The sequence below is a fragment of the Cherax quadricarinatus genome, chromosome 25 (assembly GCF_038502225.1).
Source record: "Cherax quadricarinatus isolate ZL_2023a chromosome 25, ASM3850222v1, whole genome shotgun sequence".
NCBI lineage: Eukaryota > Metazoa > Arthropoda > Malacostraca > Decapoda > Parastacidae > Cherax > Cherax quadricarinatus.
The window spans coordinates 17030967-17054198 of NC_091316.1; the positions used below are offsets into that span (position 1 = coordinate 17030967).

Consider the following 23232-nt stretch of genomic DNA (forward strand, 5'->3'; position numbering starts at 1 on the left):
TATGGGCTGCAGTGTAATGCAGCGAGCAGCGCTGTATAGCCCTTGTGGCTTAGCGCTTCTTTTTGATTATAATAATAATAATAATAATGTAATGCAGCGAGGTATGGACAAATAGTTGACAGTACGGAATATCATTGCGTAGAAGAAGGGCACTTACATTAAAGGTCCCATCTGAGAAAGGATCCGAAGAATACAATAAATTATAGCCTGAGATAGGTTGGAAAACAGCTGAGTGTAATTTTGGTTCTTGTAAGCAAGCACCAACAGGGGAAAACCTGGAAAGCAACACCTGAAGCTCACCCCGATTACCCGAGGCCGCAGATATTCCACTGTAAATAGGCCATGATTGGCGATGAAGAAAATACCAGGAATCCGTAGGGAAAGGTACCTACGGACTAGAGGGGTTAGAAAAGTCAATGTGTGGTGGCATTGGAAGACGTTCAAGCAGTGAAGGAACAGAGCGTTGCGAAGAATGGGGTTGTGAAGGAGGAGGAGAGGGAAGAGAAGGAACAGGAAGTGAATCAGTGTCCATTGAAGGTTTAGTCTCTGCAATATATTCTGAAATGGCTTCAAGTGTTTCTGAATTCAAAGATGTATGGGAGACCATATTGGAGATAGAAGGGGGAGGGTGAGTAAAGATTGGGACAGTAATGGACTGCACCAAAGTAGAGGGGGACAAAAGAGTGTAAGGGACTGGAGATGAAGTGTGGGGGGGGACAGAAGAGGCAGAAACCTGGGAGGTGGCAGAAGAGGGAGAAACTTGGGAGGGGACGGGGGTGGAAGGCATAGTACGAGGAGGAGGGTGAATCTCCACACTTGTAATAGAACCAGAGAGAGGGGAAGAACTAGGCACAGAGACTGGAAAGATAAAGTGTGGAGGTGGAAGAAGGGAAGGAAGTGGCAAAGAAGATTTGAGCAATGTGGATTTTTTGGACTTCTGAGAAGTAGAGGGGCGATTGGTATTAGGTGTCGTACGAGGTCTTGTCGATACTGGGGCTTGTGAGGAAGGACGCGAAGATGTGAGAACAGACTAAGTTGTAGTCAGGATGTCAGAGCCAAGGACAGCAAAAGGATTAGATGCCAGAGTGGCCATGGGAGGGGTAACAACAGAGGAGGCTGCAGAAGATGGGACCCCAGAAGTGGGGGGATGTTTTGAAACACGAGAATAAGAAACACGGGGTAGTCTTCCTGGGAGGCGGAGATGAGTAACTGCCATAGCATAAGGGAGACCTTCTGTCTCTTTGAGGCAACGGATTTCACGTTCATTTAAGTAGACTTGGCAACGGCGGGAGTACGAAGGGTGAGCTTCATTACAATTAAGGCAAGATGGAGGTTGGCTGCAAGATGTATTAGAATGGTCGTCGGCACCACAGACTGGGCATTTGGCTATAGATCTGCAATATTTCGCTGGGTGACCAAAACGCCAGCAATTTCTACACTGTTGCGGTGTAGGTATCACCTTTTGAACTTGTAACCGATGTCCCGCGACATATACAGAGGACGGGAGTTCTCGGCTGTCAAAAGTTAAACGAGCCACATTGCAAGGCTAACGTCTCCGCCCATGGGCAGGAAGGACATAAGTGTCTACTTTGAGGATTGGGAGATCCTGGAGTTCCAGCTGTTCAAAAATGTCATTGCCACATGACTGGAAATTCTGTTGGACTATGGTATGGGGCAGAATGACAGTATCACTACAAGAATTGAGAGAAAGATGTTTTTCAACAGTGATAGGAGTAGTATCGATATTCGAAAGGAGAGAAAGATCATGAGCTTGGGTAGCAATCTGGACAGTGACGATGTGCGTACTGCTCTTGAGAGCATGAAATGAAATATCTCTACCAACATGACGCAGGAGCGCTTTGCCAATAGTACTATGGTCAGAAAGATAGGCAGAAGAAGAAGTCAGTCTTAAAGTAAAGAATTTAGTCCATTGTGTGGTCCGAAACTGAGCGTGGAGAGGAAGTGCATGACGTGTCGGTCTTTTCCGAGTAGAATGGGAAGGTAATGAAGGAGCATCATCAGGAGATTGACGTTGGCGTTTAGGAGTAGGACCAGAGTTGGTCCAGTGTGAAATGGGCTGGCGATTCGAAAATTGCCGTACCATAGAGGGAGAGGCTGGAAGCATAGTCAAAGGAGAGTGGAGGTTAGACAAATCAAAGGAGTCAGTCGAGGCCCCGGTACCTGAAGCAGGTGAGGAAACAGCACCAGCAAGAGGTACAGGGGCATCAGGGGTGTCCGAAGAGTGGTCCAAAAACAAGGCAGGGTCAGAATGGGGTGCGGTATCAAGAAGGGGCCCGGGGGTAGTGGGTTCATGGATTGGGTTCTCCATGGTTAGGTTACTCCTTTGCTTTTTGTTTTTAAGAAAAAAAAAGAAAGAAGAAAAGAAAATAAAAAGAAAAAAAAGAATAAAAAAAGGGGGGAGCAGGAAGGAATAGTTCCCAGGAGGAATGAAGGGGTCGGAAATCTCCCTCCGTGCCCAAGAGGACCTCAGCACCGCTAGTAGCGCAGATGCAGCATGGAACCCGTGCCATACCCTACCCTTCATGCCAGTAAACCAGCAATCCGGGATAGCAACCTCACATCTGCAGAGCTACCTCGGTGGACAAAAGAGAGGGCGGCTGGATATCCGCCACAAAGCATACCTCCTTCGGCCACCACCCCCGGAATCAGAAAGGTGGCTTCCAGAGATACACCCGTCGCCCGAAAGACACCCAAAGCTACTCCGGGATACCGGAGAGGGATCGGGACATCCCCAGGCGATCCAGATTCCATGGCAAACTACACCGCCAAGAACCTCAACAGAATGGGATGGACCCCGGTATCCTTTCCCCTACCTAGGAACTAGCGCGCCTGTGGGAGAAATCCCAAAGGCCAAAAAGAGGAAGGGCAAAAGGGAGGGGTGGGGAGGGGGAGGAGGAAAGGAAAATGGGGAGGATGGGATAGAGAGGGGGGGATTGGGGGGTAATTAGGTTCGGTCTGAGGAAGGAGACCGACAGGTCTGATTCCTCAGACCAAGAGCCTCTTCACCACAGCAAGGAGCCCCCCTTGAAGAGGTGGAGAATTTGGAGCAACAATGAGTGCTACTATTTTATTGCAGCGCTGTATAGCCCTTGTGGCTTAGCGCTTCTTTTTGATTATAATAATAATACTATTTTATTGGGAATGGAAAGAGGATTGGCACACTTGAAACAGTACCCAAAATGAGGGTGAATGCAGTTCAGTAAATCTGAAGACAGAGATTGAAGAAGCATTAATATATTCATGAGGAAATGCTAATCCTGCAAGACAGTGATAAATAAAAATAGGCTAGGTTCAACAAATTCAGTGATATCGTACAGTACTGTACATATTTTTTTTGTGAAATGCCTTTCATGAGTTCCGAGAGTTTCTTACTCCCAAAGCCCGGCCTAGGTTGGGCCAGGGTCGTTTTGTGCTTGCCTCGTCAACCAGGCTGTTGCTGCTGATGGTCCACTGACCCACATATCCAATATACCCTGATTCATCTGTCACCTGGTGAAGACTTCTACACTTGTCCTAGCAATGATATCTTCTGGTAAGATGTTGAGTAGTCTGGGGCCATGGACAATGATAGTGTTCCCTTATCGTGCCCCCTGCAACCTAGCTTTTCACTGGGTTTATTTTGCACTTCTTCCTGCATCTCTCACTCCAGTATGAAAGGGTCATCCATTGTAAGATAAATATGGGTAGCATGATAATGAATAACCATACAGAATTACAAAAAATATATGCAGTATATAAAAAAAGGTAAAATATAAGATAAGAATTTACATTTATTTCAAGGGGAAAAGTGCTAAACCTCTAAGGGATATATAATGCCCTGGGGAGTGGGAGGCAAACAGATCTGATGCAAGGAAGGGTAGCTTAAATTCCCTCAATCAAGGACCCTCACTGGCATCAAGGCACCTACCTAGAAGTGCTCAGTTGAGAGTATCTGATAACACAAAGCTCATCACCATGACAAAAAGTACCCCCTTAAATCCAACCAATGTGGTGAGGACACTTAACCTTACTGTTCTCTGTCTGCATACTGTTTTGCTGTTTATCACAACCCTATGTGCTTTTCCCTTCCCAATTTTTACCACCCCTCTTACAGTCTAAGAAAAAAAAAAAAAAAAAGTCCCCTCAAGGAAGGTTCCTTGATGTTGGTGAGGGGCTCTTGATTTAGGGAATTGGATCTGTGCTCCAGTTCCCCGAATTAAGCCTGAATGCCTTCCACATCTCCCCCCCCCAGGCACTGTATAATCCTCCGGGTTTAGCGCTTCCCCCTTGATTATAATAATAATAATAATAAGAAAAAAGGGTAAATAATGTTTATAAATTTAAGAAGAAAAATGAAATAAACTTTGTTTAACCTTTAAACTGTGGCATACTCAAAAATATAAATTTCTGTATCGTACAGTTTTTAATATTTTTCCTGTAAAACTGAAGGAGCCTGTTTTTCTAACAGACTACAAAAAACAAAATTAAAAAAACTGTTTAATGGTATGTTTAAGTTAGCAAAAAAAAGATCACTCAGCAACATTGGTGTGACTGTGCACAGCTGTATTTGCTTTCCATTTTACTTGTACCAAATTATGACTTTTTCAGTTTTTTGTATTTTTTCAATGTCTAACACTGAACATAACTTTCATAGGCTAATAATGTGTTTCAAGGTGCTGTAGTACTTAAAACATGCAAAAATGCATAGCACACCTTAGCCTCCAACTGCAATTTTCATTATGAAGTGGTGCAAATAATTGTTTCTTATTTCTAGTGATTATTTTTATCAAACACTATGTATAGGGAAATTTTTTTAACACATCGGTTATCTCCCACCAAAGTAAGTGTGACCCCCCAAAAAAATAAAACCTTTTTTCTATTTTTTGTTTTTAACACAGCCGTTTCCCACCGAGGCAGGGTGACCCAAAAAAGAAAGAACCCTTGTATCATTTATTCAATCAGTCTTGCCAGAAGCATGCTGACACACTGGCTCAGACAGAACTCTGAAATGCATAAAGAAGTAATGCTCCTCAAATGTGGGAATAAGTCACATTGTTTGAGTTTATCTAGTTATCCTAGGTTAAATCTACATAAGATTTTTTTGGGTTGACTTCCACTCTTAGCATCAAGAAATTGTAATAAATTTGGAATAAGGCATCTTCTTGCCAATTCCACACCCAGTATGCAGGCAGGGAAGCTGGGGTGCCATGATTGATTCTGGTGGTGGTTTACAGGTCCTAGTGAAGGAGTTCTAGCCATGATGTGCTGCATGGACCAGCCTGGTCCTAGATTTTTTTTCCCAGGTGTGAGGCTGTGGTAGGTAATCCAAGCAGTTAGGCCAAGACCTAAAGTGGCTGAGGACAGTGTACTTGAAAGAATGAAAGTTGTTTGTGCTAGCACATTGTGCACGGATTAAGGGTTATACAGGTCGGCAATCAGTTATCCAGTTCCATCAGTAATCCGGCACTAATTTCGGCTGGCATAATTTCAAATTTCATCATTATACTGACTCATAAATTGTGCAGATGGTTGTAAATCCACAGCAGCAAGCCAGTGGAGGAAAAAGCAGTGGTGAAAATGAGGAAAATGTAGCAGAGCTTCTATTGATAGGTTCATTAAGTGTATTCTAATCTAACCACTCTGTCATCCGGCAAACTCACTAATCTGGCGCACTACAGGTCTCAATGATGCCGGATTAGTGATGGCCGACCTGTATTGGTAAAAGTAAGTCATCGGGTCTCATCTGGAAAAAACAGATATATAAAAGTTATGTTAATGCTGGGTGATAAGTACGTATTATGATTCACATGAGCTTGAATTACCATAGTTATCCATTTAACCATATGTGGCAGACTGCATATGTAGCTCTTTCCAAAGAGTAATATTTAGTACATACAATAACTACTATAAGTACAGTGTACAGCACCACCTTTTACTATACAGTATATGGCCCTAAAATTGTATACTTTACATGTTTTCCTATAATGTGGCTATAAAAATGCAAATTATCGGATAGTGTTTATTACAAAAATTTTATACTTCAAAATGTAGTACAACATAAATATATCACATAAGCTTAAAAATACAATATGTTTGTTATACTAGCAGCTATATTTACAAGTGGACTAAGGAGGTCAAGCAAAAGAACCAATGACTCGTGTAATGATTAACAGGCAAATTATACATTATCACTGTTTAAGCTTCACAAAGTTTCTAGTCCCTTTTTTTGAGGTTAGGCCAAAATATGATGGCTGGTAAAGCAGGCGTGAATATTGTTTGATAAACAAAATTATGGAATCCACTACTATAAGATATTTTTCTATACATATATATATTTTATTTATATATACTGTATTTGTGGAATACATATACAAAAGGAGTTTCTTAGCTAGCTATGCAAAAATATTGTATGGACTAGTGAATGCTTTCCATTCAGCAAGTAGAACCACATAAAGGCATTTTCAGTTTTCTTTAAATGTGCTAGTTGTATATTGCAGCAATATCTTTAATATCTATAACACAGTATTAATTGCCCAAAGACTTTCTGATGGTTAAAAATAAGAGCATTTGTGAAATTTAGATGGATTAAAAGTGCATGTAATTACATATTGATATTGTATGAAAATGGAATATAACCTTTCTTTAAAGATCAAGATTACAATGCAGTGTACTTCGGTTGTGCATATAAAGTGAAACCTCACTGGCCCAAATATATTTCAACACACTTTACTATATTTCACTTAATTTGTTGATAAATCAAGGTTCATTATATTCAGTAGAGCCTCGGTAATCTGAAGAGACTATTCATGTAAACTATTAATGGTCCTTGGGCTTAATCTTGAAGCTCCATCACTGACTAGGCCTTCTGCAAATGCCAATACATTAGACTGTTGGCACCAGCACCTTGCAGACTAACATGGGCACAATCTGATCAGGGTCTGCTTCAAGGGACTTGTTAAGTTGCCTCTTGAAGATAGGCATCTGTACAGTATTTGAGGAGGGTACAGAAAAGAGCTGAGAAGATTTAGGGCTCTCTATATTCATATTATAATGAAATTAAGCATTAAACCTGTAAGGGTCATTTGAATGAACTTTCTGTTGTACCTCTAGCTTATGTAAATTTTTTTTTCCAGAGTGCATCTGTGTAATATACCTATGACCAAAATCAAGAGTTTTTCTACTCTCTCAGCCTGGCCTGGGGCCTGGCTTACCTGCTGATTGCCTGTCCAACTAGGTATGTGGTTGAACAAGTTTTGTCTAAAGCCTGCTGCCCCCCCCCCCACCTCCCCACATCCTATCACAGTCTGGTTGATCTAGCCCTTGGCAGAGGTAGTGATTCAGTTTTCTCTTGACTTCTACACTTGTTTCAACAGTACCTTTGATATCTGCTGGCAGTAGGTTAAATAGTTGAGGTCCATGAATGTTGATACAGTTTTCTCTTATGCCCATCGCATCCCTGCTTTCACTAGATTGATTTTACACTTCCTCCTGTTAGGGACTTGGCCCTCAAGCATTTTTCATGTATATCTTTGTTATGTATTTCTCTCTCCTCTGTTCCAGAGTACATAGTTAATACTTTGAGGAATTCCCAGTATTTGAATGCATTACTGACTCTATGTTATGTGGGAAGTAAACAATCTCTATTCCAGTTCTAATACCTCTTCTGCCTTGAATGGGACAAGAGAGGACACAGTACTTTGAATAGTGTCATCACTGACATTATTTCCTACTTTGAAAGTTCTCATTACCCATCTCTTCATTTTTCTGACTTATGCAACATTTGCCTTATTGTGCTCTCTAATGCTTGGTCAGTTGATATTTATTATACCTGGATCTTTCAAATGTTCCTTTCATTCCCGTTTTGTACACAGCACATTCTTTGAATTCAAAATTATTACCACATCTAAGGATTTTGAATACATTACTATTGAACACCATGTTATTTCTACCAATCACTGGAAGTCTTGTAATTTATTCTAGGTCTTCTACTAAGATGACTTTCATGATTATTTTTGTATCATCCACAAATAACGATATAAAGCTATAGCGAGTGTTTTTATCCATGTCTTCTGAGATTAAGAAATAGTATCATTGCTAGAACTGTCCCTTGGGGTACTGAACTTTTTATTTTGCCAAGACTTGATTTTGCTTTGTTTAGTATTACAACATGTTCTATTGACTTCATTTTATGTACTATCACTCCATGATCACACATCTGTCAAATACATACCTTCATGAGATTTATGTAGACAACATCTGCATTGAGGTTTTCTTTCAAAGCCTCCATATTTTTGGTATGAAGGTTCAGTGGTTACAATGAGCATAATCTTCTAGCTCTCTATCTATGATGATTTAGGTTGTGCAGATCATGCTTTTCCATGATTTGTAATTTGACATCTCATCACATTTTGTAAGACTTTTATGATATCTGATGTTAGTGTTACACTAGTCTAATCTTTTACCAGTGCTCTACTGCCTTTGTGCAAAGGAGGTATGTTGTACATGAATGGTATACAATACAGACAATCTGAGGAATTAGACACATGTGCAACATCTGGGAATCTTTATTAAGTTTTTTGGTATTTCAACAGTATCTAAGCTCTTTCTTCAAAAGAACATATTTTATACAGAATTTGCATACTTCTGTATATAATTTTCTCATGCACTAGTACAATAGGGGGCTCACGACAGTCCCAGGAAATGTCTGATGGGTCTTTGTTTATTCTGTCACAGTCAATTCTCTAATTGTTAAAAGTCAAATTTACTGAATATCACTTCTCACTGACTATCTCTGAAGTTCTCCACACTTGAATTTATATTTGTTTATACTTAATGGGGTTGTGATCAGAGCATATTGTATTTGATTATTATTATTATAATAATCACAACTAAACCTGATTAGTTCCTCAATGTGTGCAATGATCAGATCTATTGTATTTTCACTTCCACTTGACTCAGTTACCTGTTGGTGATATGTAAACTTTTCAGAGGCCCATTTGTACTCAGGTATGTATCTGGAGGTTGTTCCAGGGGTCAATGTCCCTGCTGTCTGGTCCTCAATCAGGCCTTCCAGTAGATCAGGACCTGATCAACCAGGCTGTTACTGCTGGCCACAACATACAAACATCCAATGTACAAACCATAACCCAGCTGATCGGGCACTGACTAGATATCTGTCGAGTTCCCTTTTAATGACAGCCAGGGGTCTATTGGTAGTTCCCCTTATGTCTTGGGCCCTGGGTACCTATTGTGTTTTCTCTTTGTGTACTCAGGGGCACCTTTGCTTTTCACTGGGGGTATGCTGCACTGTCTGCCCAGTTTTCTGCTTTCATAGGGAGTGATTTGTGAGTGCAGATTTAGGACCAGTCCCTCAGGTGTAGATCGTGATGTATCTTTCTCACCTGCATTCTATGGAGTACAGTTCATGGGACCTCAAATGTTCCCAGTAATTTAGGTATTTTATTGGATTAAACAGTGCTGTATTACCCTAGTGGTTTAGCACTTAGTTTTGATTATAATAATAATTGACTAAACTAACACATGCACTGAAGGTTCTCTGTACTTTTAGATTTGCAACTTTATCTGCCTTGAGAGAACAAAATGACATTGGCATGACATTCCTTGTTTTGAAAGTTCTCATTATCCATCCTATCATTTTCCTCACACATGTGATAGTGATACTGTTGTGATCCTTGAAAGTGGGGTTGAAGATTCATCTGCTCACTCCTCCAATTATTCCTTAAGCATGCATTTTGTGTGCTATTACACCATGATTGCACTTCCTGAAGGTTTTCACAAAGTCTGTGTATACTACATCTGCATTCTGTTTGTCTTCCAGTGCATCCATGACCATGTCATAGTGGTCCAGTAGTTGCAAAAGAAAAGAGCGATCTGCTCTAAACCCATGTTACCTGGGAAGACTTGAATAACTAATCAAATTCCTTCTAGAAGACAACCAGGAGTCTGTCAAGTATTAGATTTATGCATGAAGGGAGAGTGCTGAATAGTCTTGGTCTCTTTATGCTGACTGTGTTCTCTTTGTGTACTCATGGCACAAGTTTTCAAAGGGGGTACAGTGAACCCTTGGTTATCGGCCATTCCGCTTACCAGCCAACTCATTTATCAGCCAGTTTTTCGGCTTCTGGTTATCGGCCATTATTTCGCTTATCGGCCAGCGACGCTCGCACGTTCCTGAGTCATTGTAGCTGTGTCACTGACCGAGCGAAGAAGCTTCTGCTCACTCATCCAAACGTTTCGCTATAAATCAGTGTTTTTCTTTGTTATTAAGTGCAACTGCGAAATAAGTAAGCATGGCCCAAAGAAAGTTCCTAGTAAAGTTCCTGTGGTAAAGAAAGTGAGAAACATGATGGAATTTAAGAGAGAAGTGACTGAAAAATGTGGTATGTGAGTGTTGGAACTTGCCAGGATGTACGGGAAAAACAAATCTACCATCACTTCCATCCTGGCAAAGAAAGAACAAATCAAGGAAGCTGGTTTTGCAAAAGGAGTAAATGTGATAATGAAACAAAGGTCAACAATAATGGAAGATATGGAAAAGTTATTGTTGTTGTGGATCAGGGAAAAGCAATTAGTGGAGATAGTGTTGTGGTGTCAGTGATTTGTGAGAAGGCAAAGCAGTTGTATGCAGATCTTGTAAATAAAATGCCAGGAACAAGTGCTGCTGTTAGTGAATTTAGGGCTAGCAAAGGCTGGTTTGAGAGATTTAAGAAGCGTAGTGGCATACACAGTGTGGTAAGGCATGGAGAGCTGCAAGTTCTGATAAATGTGTGGCTGAAAAATTTGTGCAAGGTTTCAAGGGGTACGTAGAGGCTAAAGAATTCCTCCCCCAACGAGTGTTCAGTTGTGATGAAACAGGTCTGTTTTGGAAGAAAATGCCAAAGAGGACCTACATTATGCAGGAGGAAAAGGCCCTGCCTGGACACAAGCCTATGAAAGGCAAGCTTACCCTTTTGTTCTGTGCTAACACTACTAGGGATTTCAAAGTGAAGCCTTTACTGGTGTATCACACTGAAAATCCCAGTGTTCAAGAAACACAATGTTTTCAAAAATAAATTATGTGATGTGGAGGGCTAACAATAAAGCATGGGTCACAATGCAAATTTCCAAAGAGTGGGTGAATGATGTGTTTGGCCCAAGTGTGAAAAAATACCTCCTGGAACATAAATTGCCACTCAAGTGCCTCCTGGTACTGGACAATGCTCCTGCTCATCCTCCAAACTTGGTAGACCAATTGTCTGTGGAATTCCATTTCATCACAGTGAAGTTCTTGCCTCTTAGCACCACTCCTCTCATGCAGCCCATGGACCAGCAGGTCATTTCTAACTTCAAAAAACTGTACACCAAAGCAGTGTTTCAAAGGTGCTTTGAAGTGACCTTGGACACAGATTTGGCCCTAAGAGAGTTCTGGAGGAATCACTTCAATATCATCCATTGCATAAGCCTTACAGGTAAGGGTTGAGAGGGAGTGACTTCCAGGACTTTGAACTCTGCTTGGAGAAAATTGGGCCAAAATGTGTCCGAGAGGGATTCTGAAGGGTTTGGGGTTGACCCTACACCTGTTGTGGAATCCATTGTATCTCTGGGCAAGTCCATGGATATGGAGGTTAGTGGTGAGGATGTGGAAGAGTTGGTGGAGGACCACAGGGAAGAGCTAACCAATGAAGAGCTGCAAGAGCTTCATCTGGAACAGCAACAGACCACAGCTTAGGAACTTGCTTCAGAGGAGGAGGAAGAGAGAGTGAAGGAGGTGCCTTCTTCAGAGATTAAGGAGATATGTGCAATGTAGACTAGGGTGCAAGCTTTTGATGAGAATAATCACCCTGACCAAGCTGAAACAAGCTACAACTGCAACAGGTTCAGTGACAGAACCTTGTCCCACTTCAGGAAAATCTTAAAAGACGCCAGAAACAGAACTCTCTGGACAGATATTTTGTGCGACAAGGGTCCAGTGACTTTCAAGCTGGTCTTAGTGGCATTAAAAAACAAAGAAGGGAAGTAACCCCAGATAGTGCTTTGATACCTGAAGTCATGGAGGGGGATTTCCCTTCCAAACAATAAACTCTCCTCCCTCTCTCCTCCTCCTTATCTTCCATAAGCCTACAACAGTCTTCAATAAAGGTATGTAATACTGATTTAATTGTTCATGTATTTTATTTAGTTCTCATTGTTTTGTGTATGTAAAACTATAATTACTCTCTAAAAAATGTATTTTTTGTGAATATTTTTGGGCAACTGGAATGGATTAATTGTACATATTTACATTAATTCTTATGGGAATAATTATTTCGGTTATTGGCCATTTCAGTTTTAGGCCGGCCTTCTGGAATGGATTATGGCAGATAACCGAGGGTCCACTGTATTTTGCACTACTTGCCAAGACTTTTTATTTCTGTAGGAGTGACTCTTGTGTGCAGATTCAGGATTAACCCTTTCAAAAATTTCCAGATTTAAATTACGATGCATCTTTCTTGCCTACATTCCAAGAAATAAAGTTCAAGGAATTTCAAGCATTCCAAGTAATTTAGGTGCTTAATCAAATTTATACGGGCAGTGAAGGTTCTCTGTACATTCTCCAGATATACAATTTTGTCTGCCTTAAAAGGGATGGTTGGTGTACAGCAATATTCCAGCCTAGAGAGAAAAATAAGAGGGCATTTAAGTGTTCTTACTTTAATAGTTTACGTATATACTGTAAATGTTTTCCCCTGGATAAATGGCAAATCACTGAGGTTCTACTAAGTATGGAGACAGGTCAAAATTCATAGGAAAAAAATAGTTTCACTGTACAACCTTAAACCATGAGACTAGTAGTAAGACTGAGCTGTGCAACAGACAGAGCCCCTGCAACAAAACCTACAAAATCTGGCAAATTTATGGAAGTTGGCTTCATAATGGCAACATTAATTTTTGGATTGTTCATTGGCAATGAAAAAATATTCTTAAGACACCTTAAAGATACAGCAGTACTGTAAGTCAGATTTAATTGTCAAAGTTAGGTGGAATGTAATAAGTTTCCTGCCTCATGCACAAGTACAACAAAATCAACAGAACTACACTGGACTTCTAAGTTTCATAAAAGTACTTTAATTAACCCCCAAGTCCAGGCAGCCAATTGCTGAAGATTGCAGCTATAAAAAAAAAAAAAAACTTTTAAAACTCATAGGATAGTTTACACCCCAATTTGCAATTTTAGGTACACACCCAAGCAAAATCTTGGAAAACTCTCACTTCTCATATAACCTTTTGCAAATTATGGAACTGAAGTTTTACAGTACATCATCTGTACTAGGAAGGCACAATGTCCTGAACCATTCCTCCCATTAAACCTGGGCAGATGGCTCTAGGGTTAAGTCATTATTAATCCGGATACCAGGACATCAATCTTGAGAGCTAGTTCTCTTGAGCTTAAATATTTATCTTTGAACTATGGTATTAACCAAAGTTATGCAATGTAGCACATAAAAATTTATTATGCACTTACTACTTAGATCATGAGCTAGCAATATAATATGAATGGATTTTTCTTTGTAGTTTTTTGCTTAAAAAAATCAAAATATTTTATATGGAATAGAGCCCAAGATCCCTGTCTGACAAAGTATTTTTTTTTATGTCCACATTTTAGTAACCAGATTTTAATGAATTAAGCTAAATAACCAGGAATAGGATAACCAAAGAGCAAAGGTCTATAATCCTGCACTTTGTGGGTTAGTAAAGGGGAGCAAAATACAACAAGCATATTCACAGAGTACAGACTGGTAGGGAAGAGTACAGTCCACTTTGGGTGAACTCTGTATATTCAGTAGCACTTTCTGCAATTCAGTGAATACATTCCCTAACAAATGTCGAAAATAAGCTGAGAAATTCCAACCATAGTCTCCATGGCATGGCCACTGCATGATAGTTGAGGCTGATAAGTTCTTTCAAATCTCGCCTGCACTGCAGTGACAGTACCCGAGGCTAATAAACTAATACATAATAAGTACATTTTCATACAGACTAGATAACATCATGAGGTCCTACCAAGGACAAAATATACATACAATCTTTGGTATTTCTCAACTAGATATACAAAAAGGACTCTCCTCTCACAACATCAATATATCAACATTGTGATGTAATATATTTTTCATTTCATAACACTGATATACTAAAATAGCAGTTGACTCTGACTTTCCATATTCATACATTTTCACTTTTAAAAAATTGTCCATTACAAAATGGTTGTTCATTCTCACAAACACACATACATACATACACACACAGGGGCCAGGACCCAACCCCTGCAACCACATTATGATTACATACACAAACACACATGCAGCACTTCTTATCGAGCATTATTCCGAGTCACGATAAGCCATTAGTGTTTTTCTTCTCTGGGAGTGTTTATTTTGAATCCAGGTGAGGTTCTTTTATTACCCTGCTTATCCATATTGCTGACTGCACTGTTTAAAACACTATACCTATCACTTGCTTCATGGAGCACTGAGTAACTAGTTCTGCCAATCATGGAATTTTGTTTGGAGGAGATTGGCTCATGATCTTTCTGTAACCTTGAAATAAAAAAGTCTCCAAACTCTTCTATACTAGGCATAACTTGGGAAGTTCGTCTCCAACCTCTATCTATGACCGGAGAAACTTTCCCATGACTATCAGACTCTGTTAGAGCATCATCTGTATTATATACATCTTCAGAATTCCCATTTTCTACACTATTTTCAGTATTACCAATGGAGCTTGTAGAAGTTTGAGGCATTCTGATGGATGTAGACGAATTAAAGTCTTCCACTGGTGTCACTACGTATAAAGCAGAAGATCCACCAACATGGCCTTCAGTACTGGTAGAAGAAGGAAAAGCATTTACTGAAGGTGTACTTTCCATATTTGAGGCATGAGTGTCTCCAAGGTGAGAGAGTGAAATATAATTTCTCGGTGATGTCTGAGGATTTTGTGCATTTGAAACATTTAGAAGAGTGGTTTCCAACCAACTACTAGTACTGGATAGGTTCAAGATAGGAGCTCTCGTTCCCGGTGTGACAGTGATGAGAGTCCTATTGCAGTTCTGTTCATCACTGCCGTCGCCACACGTGTCCCTACCATCACAGATGCTGGAAGCTGGGATGCATCTCCTATTCCTGTAATGAAAGCATTAACTAGAAATTAGATAGTAATAACTTTGTCATAAAATTTATCCTTATTCATACAGCAAATTTCAATTTAGAGGTGTAATCATTATGTAAAGTAAAAGGACACAAGTGCAACTAATGTGACATTTTATTGTGGCAACGTTTCGCTCTCCAGGAACTTTGTCAAGCCGATACAAACAGTATATGGACACAGAGGGTATATAAAGGCTCAGAGTGAGGTGCAATACTAGTGGTAGTAGTAGTAGTGACAAAAGTTGTAGTAGTAGTAGTAATACAATATGGTAGAGCAATTAATTTGTACATGAATAAAAGGATATAAAAGCTATTACTTGGGTAACATAAAAATAGGTTGGACAAATATAGACTGGATAGAGAAGGCCTGTTTCAGTGTTCACTCTCTGTAATGTGCTTTGTGTAGTATAACAGGAGAGACTATGTGATTTCAGGGTTTACTGTTTTCAGGAGGATTCTTGCTAAGACTTCAGAGATGGTGAAGCTGCCGTTATTTTGTTTAATTGTATTCGAAACAGTGATCAGTGCTGATTCGAGGCACTTGCGTCTGCAGAAATTAGTTTCTTTGATCACTAATTGGGCGTCCCTGAATTTCGTGAGATGATTGGAATTTCGGTGTTGTACACAGGCGTTGTTCAAGTTATCGTTCCTACATGCGTAAATGTGTTCATTGAGGCAGGTGTCGAGGTTTCTTGCTGTTTCACCTACATAAATCTTGTCACAGCCTCCACAGGGTATAGTGTAAACCCCTGTGTTGACTGGTTCGTGGTGCTTTGATTTTGTCCTGTTAGATCCTTTATTGAAGTGCTAGAAGCACTTAAATACAGCACTTATTACAGCATATTTTAAAGTAAACATGGACTCAGTAGAATAAAACACTGTACAGTACATATAAGTAGTACCTTATGTACCTGAATAATGTATTATTTTTGTTTCCAATGCTGCAACCATTTTAAATTTACTAGGTAAAGTAAAAGGACACAAGTGCAAGTAATGTGACATTTTATTGTGGCAATGTTTTGCTCTCCAGGAGCTTTGTCAAGCCGTTACAAACAATACGTGAACACAGAGGGTATATATAGGCTTAAGAGTGAATTCCATGAGATAATTGATGAGGGGAAAAGGGTGAGTGGTGCACTTAGGAGTCTGTGGAGACAAAGAACTTTGTCCTTGGAGGCAAAGAGGGGAATGTATGAGAGTATAGTTTTACCAATGCTCTTATATGGGTGTGAAGCATGGGTGATGAATGTTGCAGCGAGGAGAAGGCTGGAGGCAGTGGAGATGTCATGTCTGAGGGCAATGTATGGTGTGAATATAATGCAGAGAATTCGTAGTTTGGAAGTTAGGAGGAGGTGCGGGATTACCAAAACTGTTGCCCAGAGGGCTGAGGAAGAGTTGTTGAGGTGGTTCGGACATGTAGAGAGAATGGAGCGAAACAGAGTGACTTCAAGAGTGTATCAGTCTGTAGTGGAAGGAAGGCGGGGTAGGGGTCGGCCTAGGAAAGGTTGGAGGGAGGGGGTAAAGGAGGTTTTGTGTGCGAGGGGCTTGGACTTCCAGCAGGCATGCGTGAGCGTGTTTGATAGGAGTGAATGGAGACAAATGGTTTTTAATACTTGACGTGCTGTTGGAGTGTGAGCAAAGTAACATTTATGAAGGGGTTCAGGGAAACCGGCAGGCCGGACTTGAGTCCTGGAGATGGGAAGTACAGTGCTTGCACTCTGAAGGAGGGGTGTTACTGTTGCAGTTTAAAAACTGTAGTGTAAAGCACCCTTCTGGCAAGACAGTGATGGAGTGAATGATGGTGAAAGTTTTTCTTTTTCGGGCCACCCTGCCTTGGTGGGAATCGGCCAGTGTGATAAAAAATAAAAATATAAAACCGATGGAATTTCAAGGACACCCGATTAGTGATCAAAGAAACTAATTTCCACAGACACAAGTGCCTTGAGTTAGCACTAACCACTGTTTCTAATACAATTAAACAAAACAAAGGCAGCTTCAACATCTCTGAAGTCTTAGCAAGAATCCTCCTGAAAACAGTAAACCCTGCCATCACAGTCTCTCCTGCTAATACTACACAAGCACATTACAGAGGATGAACACTGAAACAGGCCTTCTCTAATCCAACCTCCAACAGAAATATTTGTCTAACCTATTTTTATGCTACCCAAGTAATAGCTTTTTATCATTTTACTCATATGAAAGTTAATTGTTCTATTACCACTAGTATTACACCTCACTCTAAGCCTATATATACCTTCTGTGTGCATGTATTGTTTGTAATGGCTTGACAAAGCTCCTCGAGAGCAAAACGTTGCCACAATGAAATGTCACATTAGTTGCACTTGTGTCCTTTTACGTTACATATATTAAATTTACTAGTCAATTTTTTTATATTCAATCCATAGAAATTTAGTTTTTTTATTTCATTCCTTAAACCCAAATAATGAATTTTGCCACTTAGGAATTATTGTATCACATCTTGCTCAGATGAGATAAGTAAACAATTACAGCACAATTTTGCTGAGCATTTTTCTGTTTTTCACTGAGTGCCTTCACTTTGAGCACTGAAATCTTTCATATATATGTGCTGGTTTTTACATTTGAGTCAAGAAATGTAGAAGTTATCTATTTTTTAGAGGGGAGGGAGGAATGATAATTATTATTATAATCAAAGCCGGGGGAATGATAAGAACCAGCTCTAAACAGATTTTTTTTTTTTTTTTTCAGTTTTTAAGGATCATGCAAATTTATGTAGTAACTCAAAATTCCATGACCAGGCTATCTACCTATTATCACCAACAGGTAGATAGCAGGCTAGTAGGAAGATCCCTATTGTTCCCTTTTGCTGGTCATATTCACTATGGTTAAATGAGCAGCCACTGTAATTCTTGTTTTGTGATCCCTCTGAAATATGTCAATATTAGAATCCATAACCATACCAAGCTTGATATATGTGCAGAAATGAATCCTGCCTGAGATTCCCCACACACTATTTACACAGTGGCTCACCCCTCAAAAAAAAAAAAAATTGTAGTAATGATGATAACAGTGCTTCAGAACTTCCCACCCCCTACTTCCACTCAGAAAGCCACCCCTAAGCTCCCCCAGTATAGGAATTCTGAAGTGGCCCCTAGATTTTCATAGGCTTAGGCAACTTAACATAATCACAGAGAATGTTTAGAAACTGACGCTGGGAATAATGTAAGAAAATTAAATGTAAATTGAGGATGGGTTGCATGTAAGGTGTACAATAAAACCTTTTTTCCTTTTTTTTTAACTAGGGTGGCAACAAGAAGTAAGAGGGAGGTGAAAGTGTATAAACTAAGGGAGGAGGAAGTTCGGGGGAGATATAAGCGACTGTTGGCAGAAAGGTGGGCTAGTGCAAATATGAGTAGTGGGGGGGGGGGGGGGGGGTTGAAGAGGGTTGGAATAGTTTTAAAAATGCAGTATTAGAATGTGGGGCAGAAGTTTGTGGTTATAGGAGGGTGGGGGCAGGTGGAAAGAGGAGTGATTGGTGGAATGATGAAGTAAAGGGTGTGATAAAAGAGAAAAAGTTAGCTTATGAGAGGTTTTTACAAAGCAGAAGTATTATAAGAAAAGCAGAGTATATGGAGAGTAAAAGAAAGGTGAAGAGAGTGGTGAGAGAGTGCAAAAGGAGAGCAGATGATAGAGTGGGAGAGGCACTGTCAAGAAATTTTAATGAAAATAAGAAAAAATTTTGGAGTTAAACAAGTTAAGAAAGCCTAGGGAAAGTATGGATTTGTCAGTTAAAAACAGAGTAGGGGAGTTAGTAGATGGGGAGAGGGAGGTATTAGGTAGATGGCGAGAATATTTTGAGGAACTTTTAAATGTTGAGGAAGAAAGGGAGGCGGTAATTCCATTCACTGGTCAGGGAGGTATACCATCTTTTAGGAGTGAAGAAGAGCAGAATGTAAGTGTGGGGGAGGTACGCGAGGCATTACGTAGAATGAAAGGGGGTAAAGCAGCTGGAACTGATGGGATCATGACAGAAATGTTAAAAGCAGGGGGGGATATAGTGTTGGAGTGGTTGGTACTTTTGTTTAATAAATGTATGAAAGAGGGGAAGGTACCTAGGGATTGGTGGAGAGCATGTATAGTCCCTTTATATAAAGGGAAAGGGGACAAAAGAGATTGTAAAAATTATAGAGGAATAAGTTTATTGAGTATACCAGGAAAAGCGTACGGTAGGGTTATAATTGAAAGAATTAGAGGTAAGACAGAATGTAGGATTGCAGATGAGCAAGGAGGTTTCAGAGTGGGTAGGGGATGTGTAGATGAAGTGTTTACATTGAAGCATGTATGTGAACAGTATTTAGATAAAGGTAGGGAAGTTTTTATTGCATTTATGGATTTAGAAAAGCCATATGATAGAGTGGATAGGGGAGCAATGTGGCAGATGTTGCAAGTATATGGAATAGGTGGTAAGTTACTAAATGCTGTAAAGAGTTTTTATGAGGATAGAGGCTCAGGTTAGGGTGTGTAGAAGAGAGGGAGACTACTTCCCGATAAAAGTAGGTCTTAGACAGGGATGTGTAATGTCACCATGGTTGTTTAATATATTTATAGATGGGGTTGTAAAAGAAGTAAATGCTAGGGTGTTCAGGAGAGGGGTGGGATTAAATTATGGGGAATCAAATTCAAAATGGGAATTAACACAGTTACTTTTTGCTGATGATACTGTGCTTATGGGAGATTCTAAAGAAAAATTGCAAAGGTTAGTGGATGAGTTTGGGAGTGTGTGTAAAGGTAGAAAGTTGAAAGTGAACATAGAAAAGAGTAAGGTGATGAGGGTATCAAATGATTTAGATAAAGAAAAATTGGATATCAAATTGGGGAGGAGGAGTATGGAAGAAGTGAATGTTTTCAGATACTTGGGAGTTGACGTGTCAGCGGATGGATTTATGAAGGATGAGGTTAATCATAGAATTGATGAGGGAAAAAAGGTGAGTGGTGCATTGAGGTATATGTGGAGTCAAAGGGAATGTATGAAAGTATAGTAGTACCAACACTCTTATATGGGTGTGAAGCTTGGGTGGTAAATGCAGCAGCGAGGAGACGGTTGGAGGCAGTGGAGATGTCCTGTCTAAGGGCAATGTGTGGTGTAAATATTATGCAGAAAATTCGGAGTGTGGAAATTAGGAAAAGGTGTGGAGTTTATTAGTCAGAGGGGTTGTTGAGGTGGTTTGGTCATTTAGAGAGAATGGATCAAAGTAGAATGACATGGAAAGCATATAAATCTATAGGGGGAGGAAGGCGAGGTAGGGGTCATCCTCGAAAGGGTTGGAGAGAGGGGGTAAAGGAGGTTTTGTGGGCAAGGGGCTTGGACTTCCAGCAAGCATGCGTGAGCGTGTTAGATAGGAGTGAATGGAGACTAATGGTACTTGGGACCTGACGATCTGTTGGAGTGTGAGCAGGGTAATATTTAGTGAAGGGATTCAGGGAAACCAGTTATTTTCATATAGTCAGACTTGAGTCCTGGAAATGGGAAGTACAGTGCCTGCACTTTAAAGGAGGAGTTTGGGATATTGGCAGTTTGGAGGGATATGTTGTGTATCTTTATACGTATATGCTTCTAAACTGTTGTATTCTGAGCACCTCTGCAAAAACAGTGATTATGTGTGTGGTGAAAGTGTTGAATGATGATGAAAGCATTTTCTTTTTGGGGATTTTCTTTCTTTTTTGGGTCACCCTGCCTCGGTGGGAGACAGCCGAATTGTTGAAAAAAAAAAAAATTTTTTACAACAGTCACCGACTTGTTTTGCTACACAAGGCATTTATCAAGTCTCCTTGATTGGCATCGCAGAAAATGTAATAGTCATGGGAATACTGTGAAGTGCGTCTTTACAAATGGATAATTCATCCAGATTCTTTGGCTTAATGTCATGATTGGGCTCACGCATAGTGCTGGATTTGTTTCGCAAAGATTTTCTTGTGTATGGAACAGCTGTTGACAATGTGGGTAAGCAATTTGATAAATGTGGAATTATCAAAATTGCAACTACAATGTGCAGATACCTGTCTTTAATAATGTTACGAGTTTTCAGCAAAAATTTTGCCCATGTTACTGAGCTACATTGATATGTTGAACATAATATACTGGTAAGCATGACACTCTGATTCTGTTGTGAACATCTCAGTCATTGGCAATTATTATTATTAAACTTAGAACATGCAGTTGTGTTGCCATCATATTTCTAAAGCATTTGGAACTGGTTTTAAACATCTATTCATAGTGAGAGTGATATGGCTTCAATATTTGATCCATTGTCAATGAAAACTGAGATTCATATTAGAAGCGGTTATTACCCTCATCCTCATGGATTCTTTGAAATGCTGTCTTAGAAGTTCCTCTAATGCCAAGTCATGGAAATCAGCTGGCCCAATTTTCTCAGTGTTCAGCATATATTACCATAACTGAATCCCTATAATTTGAAACAGAGCTTTTATCTAGCATTGTCTGCTGCTTATGGCATATCTTCTATGAAGGTTCTTCTTTGTTGTGAGTAGTAATCAGGTATGTTCATGTATAGTGAGAGTAACACAATGTGGTGAGAATATACAGTATATATATTATTGAGGGAACAGGGTGACATAGGAAGTAAGGGAGGCTTGAACTGAGACGCAGTAAACAAGCAATTGCAGGTGTGGATATGGGAGTGAGGAATGGGAATGACTTTGGTTTTTGCCTTTGATAGCCTGCTTTTAGAAATGTGCTTCAGAGAAGTGTGGTATCTGCAAGGAAAACTGGTCTGGTATCTCAATGGTTGTCTCTCACCAAAGCAGGGTGATCCAAAAGAGAAAACACATGTACACTATGTATTTTTAAAACCCAAGTGCTAAGTTCATTTTCAATGTTACAAGTTCACTCTATATTCAGCAGGTACCTACCGGCATTGATGCTCGTTGGGTTGGCACCCTCCAAAACAACCGAAGGGTTCATCTGACCCATCCCCGCAGTCCGCCAACCCGTCGCAGAATTGGTGCTGGGGGATACACTGACTGCTGCGGCAAGTAAACTGAGTGTCAGGGTTGGGGCACACTGAAACACACACAGCCACTGTCAGACACTGAGAACTGAGATCCTCTGCTGAAAGGATGGTTGAGGAGTGGGAAAGGGGAGGTGATTGAAGTACAAAGAAAAAAAAGAAAGGACAAAGGTAAGCAGAAGCCAGCTGCAGTAAAAAAAAAAAATTAGTGTTCATTATAAAAGTTTTCTTAACTGGCTATCTTCTTCCTCTAAAAGATTAAAAATGCAATAACTCCTATCAGTTGGTTCAAAGCATGAAGATGTTAGTAACAGAAAACAATTAATTGAATATTTTTCATGCAATATAACATTTATTAACACATACTATTGTAAAATAAAACTGAGCTAAAAATAACAAACTTAGACCTGCTACAAGACATTATGTAGAGTAAGTTCTCTTATAAAGCTCATCTATACAATATGATTTATTGTAAATGCAACTGGAAAAGTGCATCCAAAATTGAATAGCACATAATATGAAGGCTTTTGCATGTGCTATTCAATTTTTTATGTACATACTTTCTCAATTGTATTTGCAAGAAAAATCACATAATATAAGGGAGTGTTATAAGAAAGCTTATTGTATGACCTTACCTCCCTTTTCTGAAGTTAAAATGAGTCATCCAGACATCACAAAAGCATACATGCATTAAGATTATTTTACATGCTGAAGAAAGCCATGCAAGTTTGCTACATATTGAGTGCCTATTTACTTGTATGTTCAAACCCAAATCATAGTAATATACAACTAAATTACTGACATTTGAAAAGGTTATAGGTGGGATGGGTATTACCATCTATAATGGCAAAGTTGGGGTAACACTAGGGTTGATCAGAGGTTTTAAGCTGAAGGAATGGCGAGTCTCTTCGTTCTCGGAGTCTGAGTTGGGCAGCGCTGAGTGTGTTGCTCTTGGGATATCTACTCATAAACAATAATTAAGAACAATTATACCAGATTTTTTTCACAAGTTTACTAATTATACAGATCCTACAATTTTGAGTTAA

At 39.8% G+C, this 23232-nt stretch overlaps 2 protein-coding genes across 8 annotated transcripts in view; one reads left to right on the forward strand and one right to left on the reverse strand.

The window, feature by feature from the left end:
- Positions 1–23232, forward strand: part of LOC128705187 (zinc finger MYM-type protein 1-like) — a 104447-nt gene that overhangs the window by 33176 nt on the left and 48039 nt on the right. For 2 of the 6 annotated variants that reach the window (XR_011392415.1, XR_011392410.1), the window contains 3 exons: positions 7134–7234; positions 14743–14926; positions 22078–22479. The gene's annotated coding sequence lies outside the window, so the exon portion shown is untranslated. Of the gene's footprint in view, positions 1–7133; positions 7235–14742; positions 14927–22077; positions 22480–23232 lie in introns of those variants that run through there. The other 4 variants (XR_011392411.1, XR_011392413.1, XR_011392414.1 and 1 more) reach the window with 3 other exon arrangements.
- LOC128690008 (uncharacterized) overlaps positions 6006–23232 on the reverse strand; it is a 748983-nt gene continuing 731756 nt past the window's right edge. Inside the window, exons 9-11 of one of the 2 annotated variants that reach the window (XM_053778498.2) lie at positions 22089–22239; positions 14743–15155; positions 6006–7234 (exon numbers count right to left, since the gene is read on the reverse strand). In XM_053778498.2, the coding sequence (XP_053634473.2) occupies positions 7107–7234; positions 14743–15155; positions 22089–22239 (692 nt within the window). In that variant the 3' untranslated portion in view covers positions 6006–7106. Of the gene's footprint in view, positions 7235–14742; positions 15156–22088; positions 22240–23232 lie in introns of those variants that run through there. The other variant, XM_053778499.2, reaches the window with a different exon arrangement.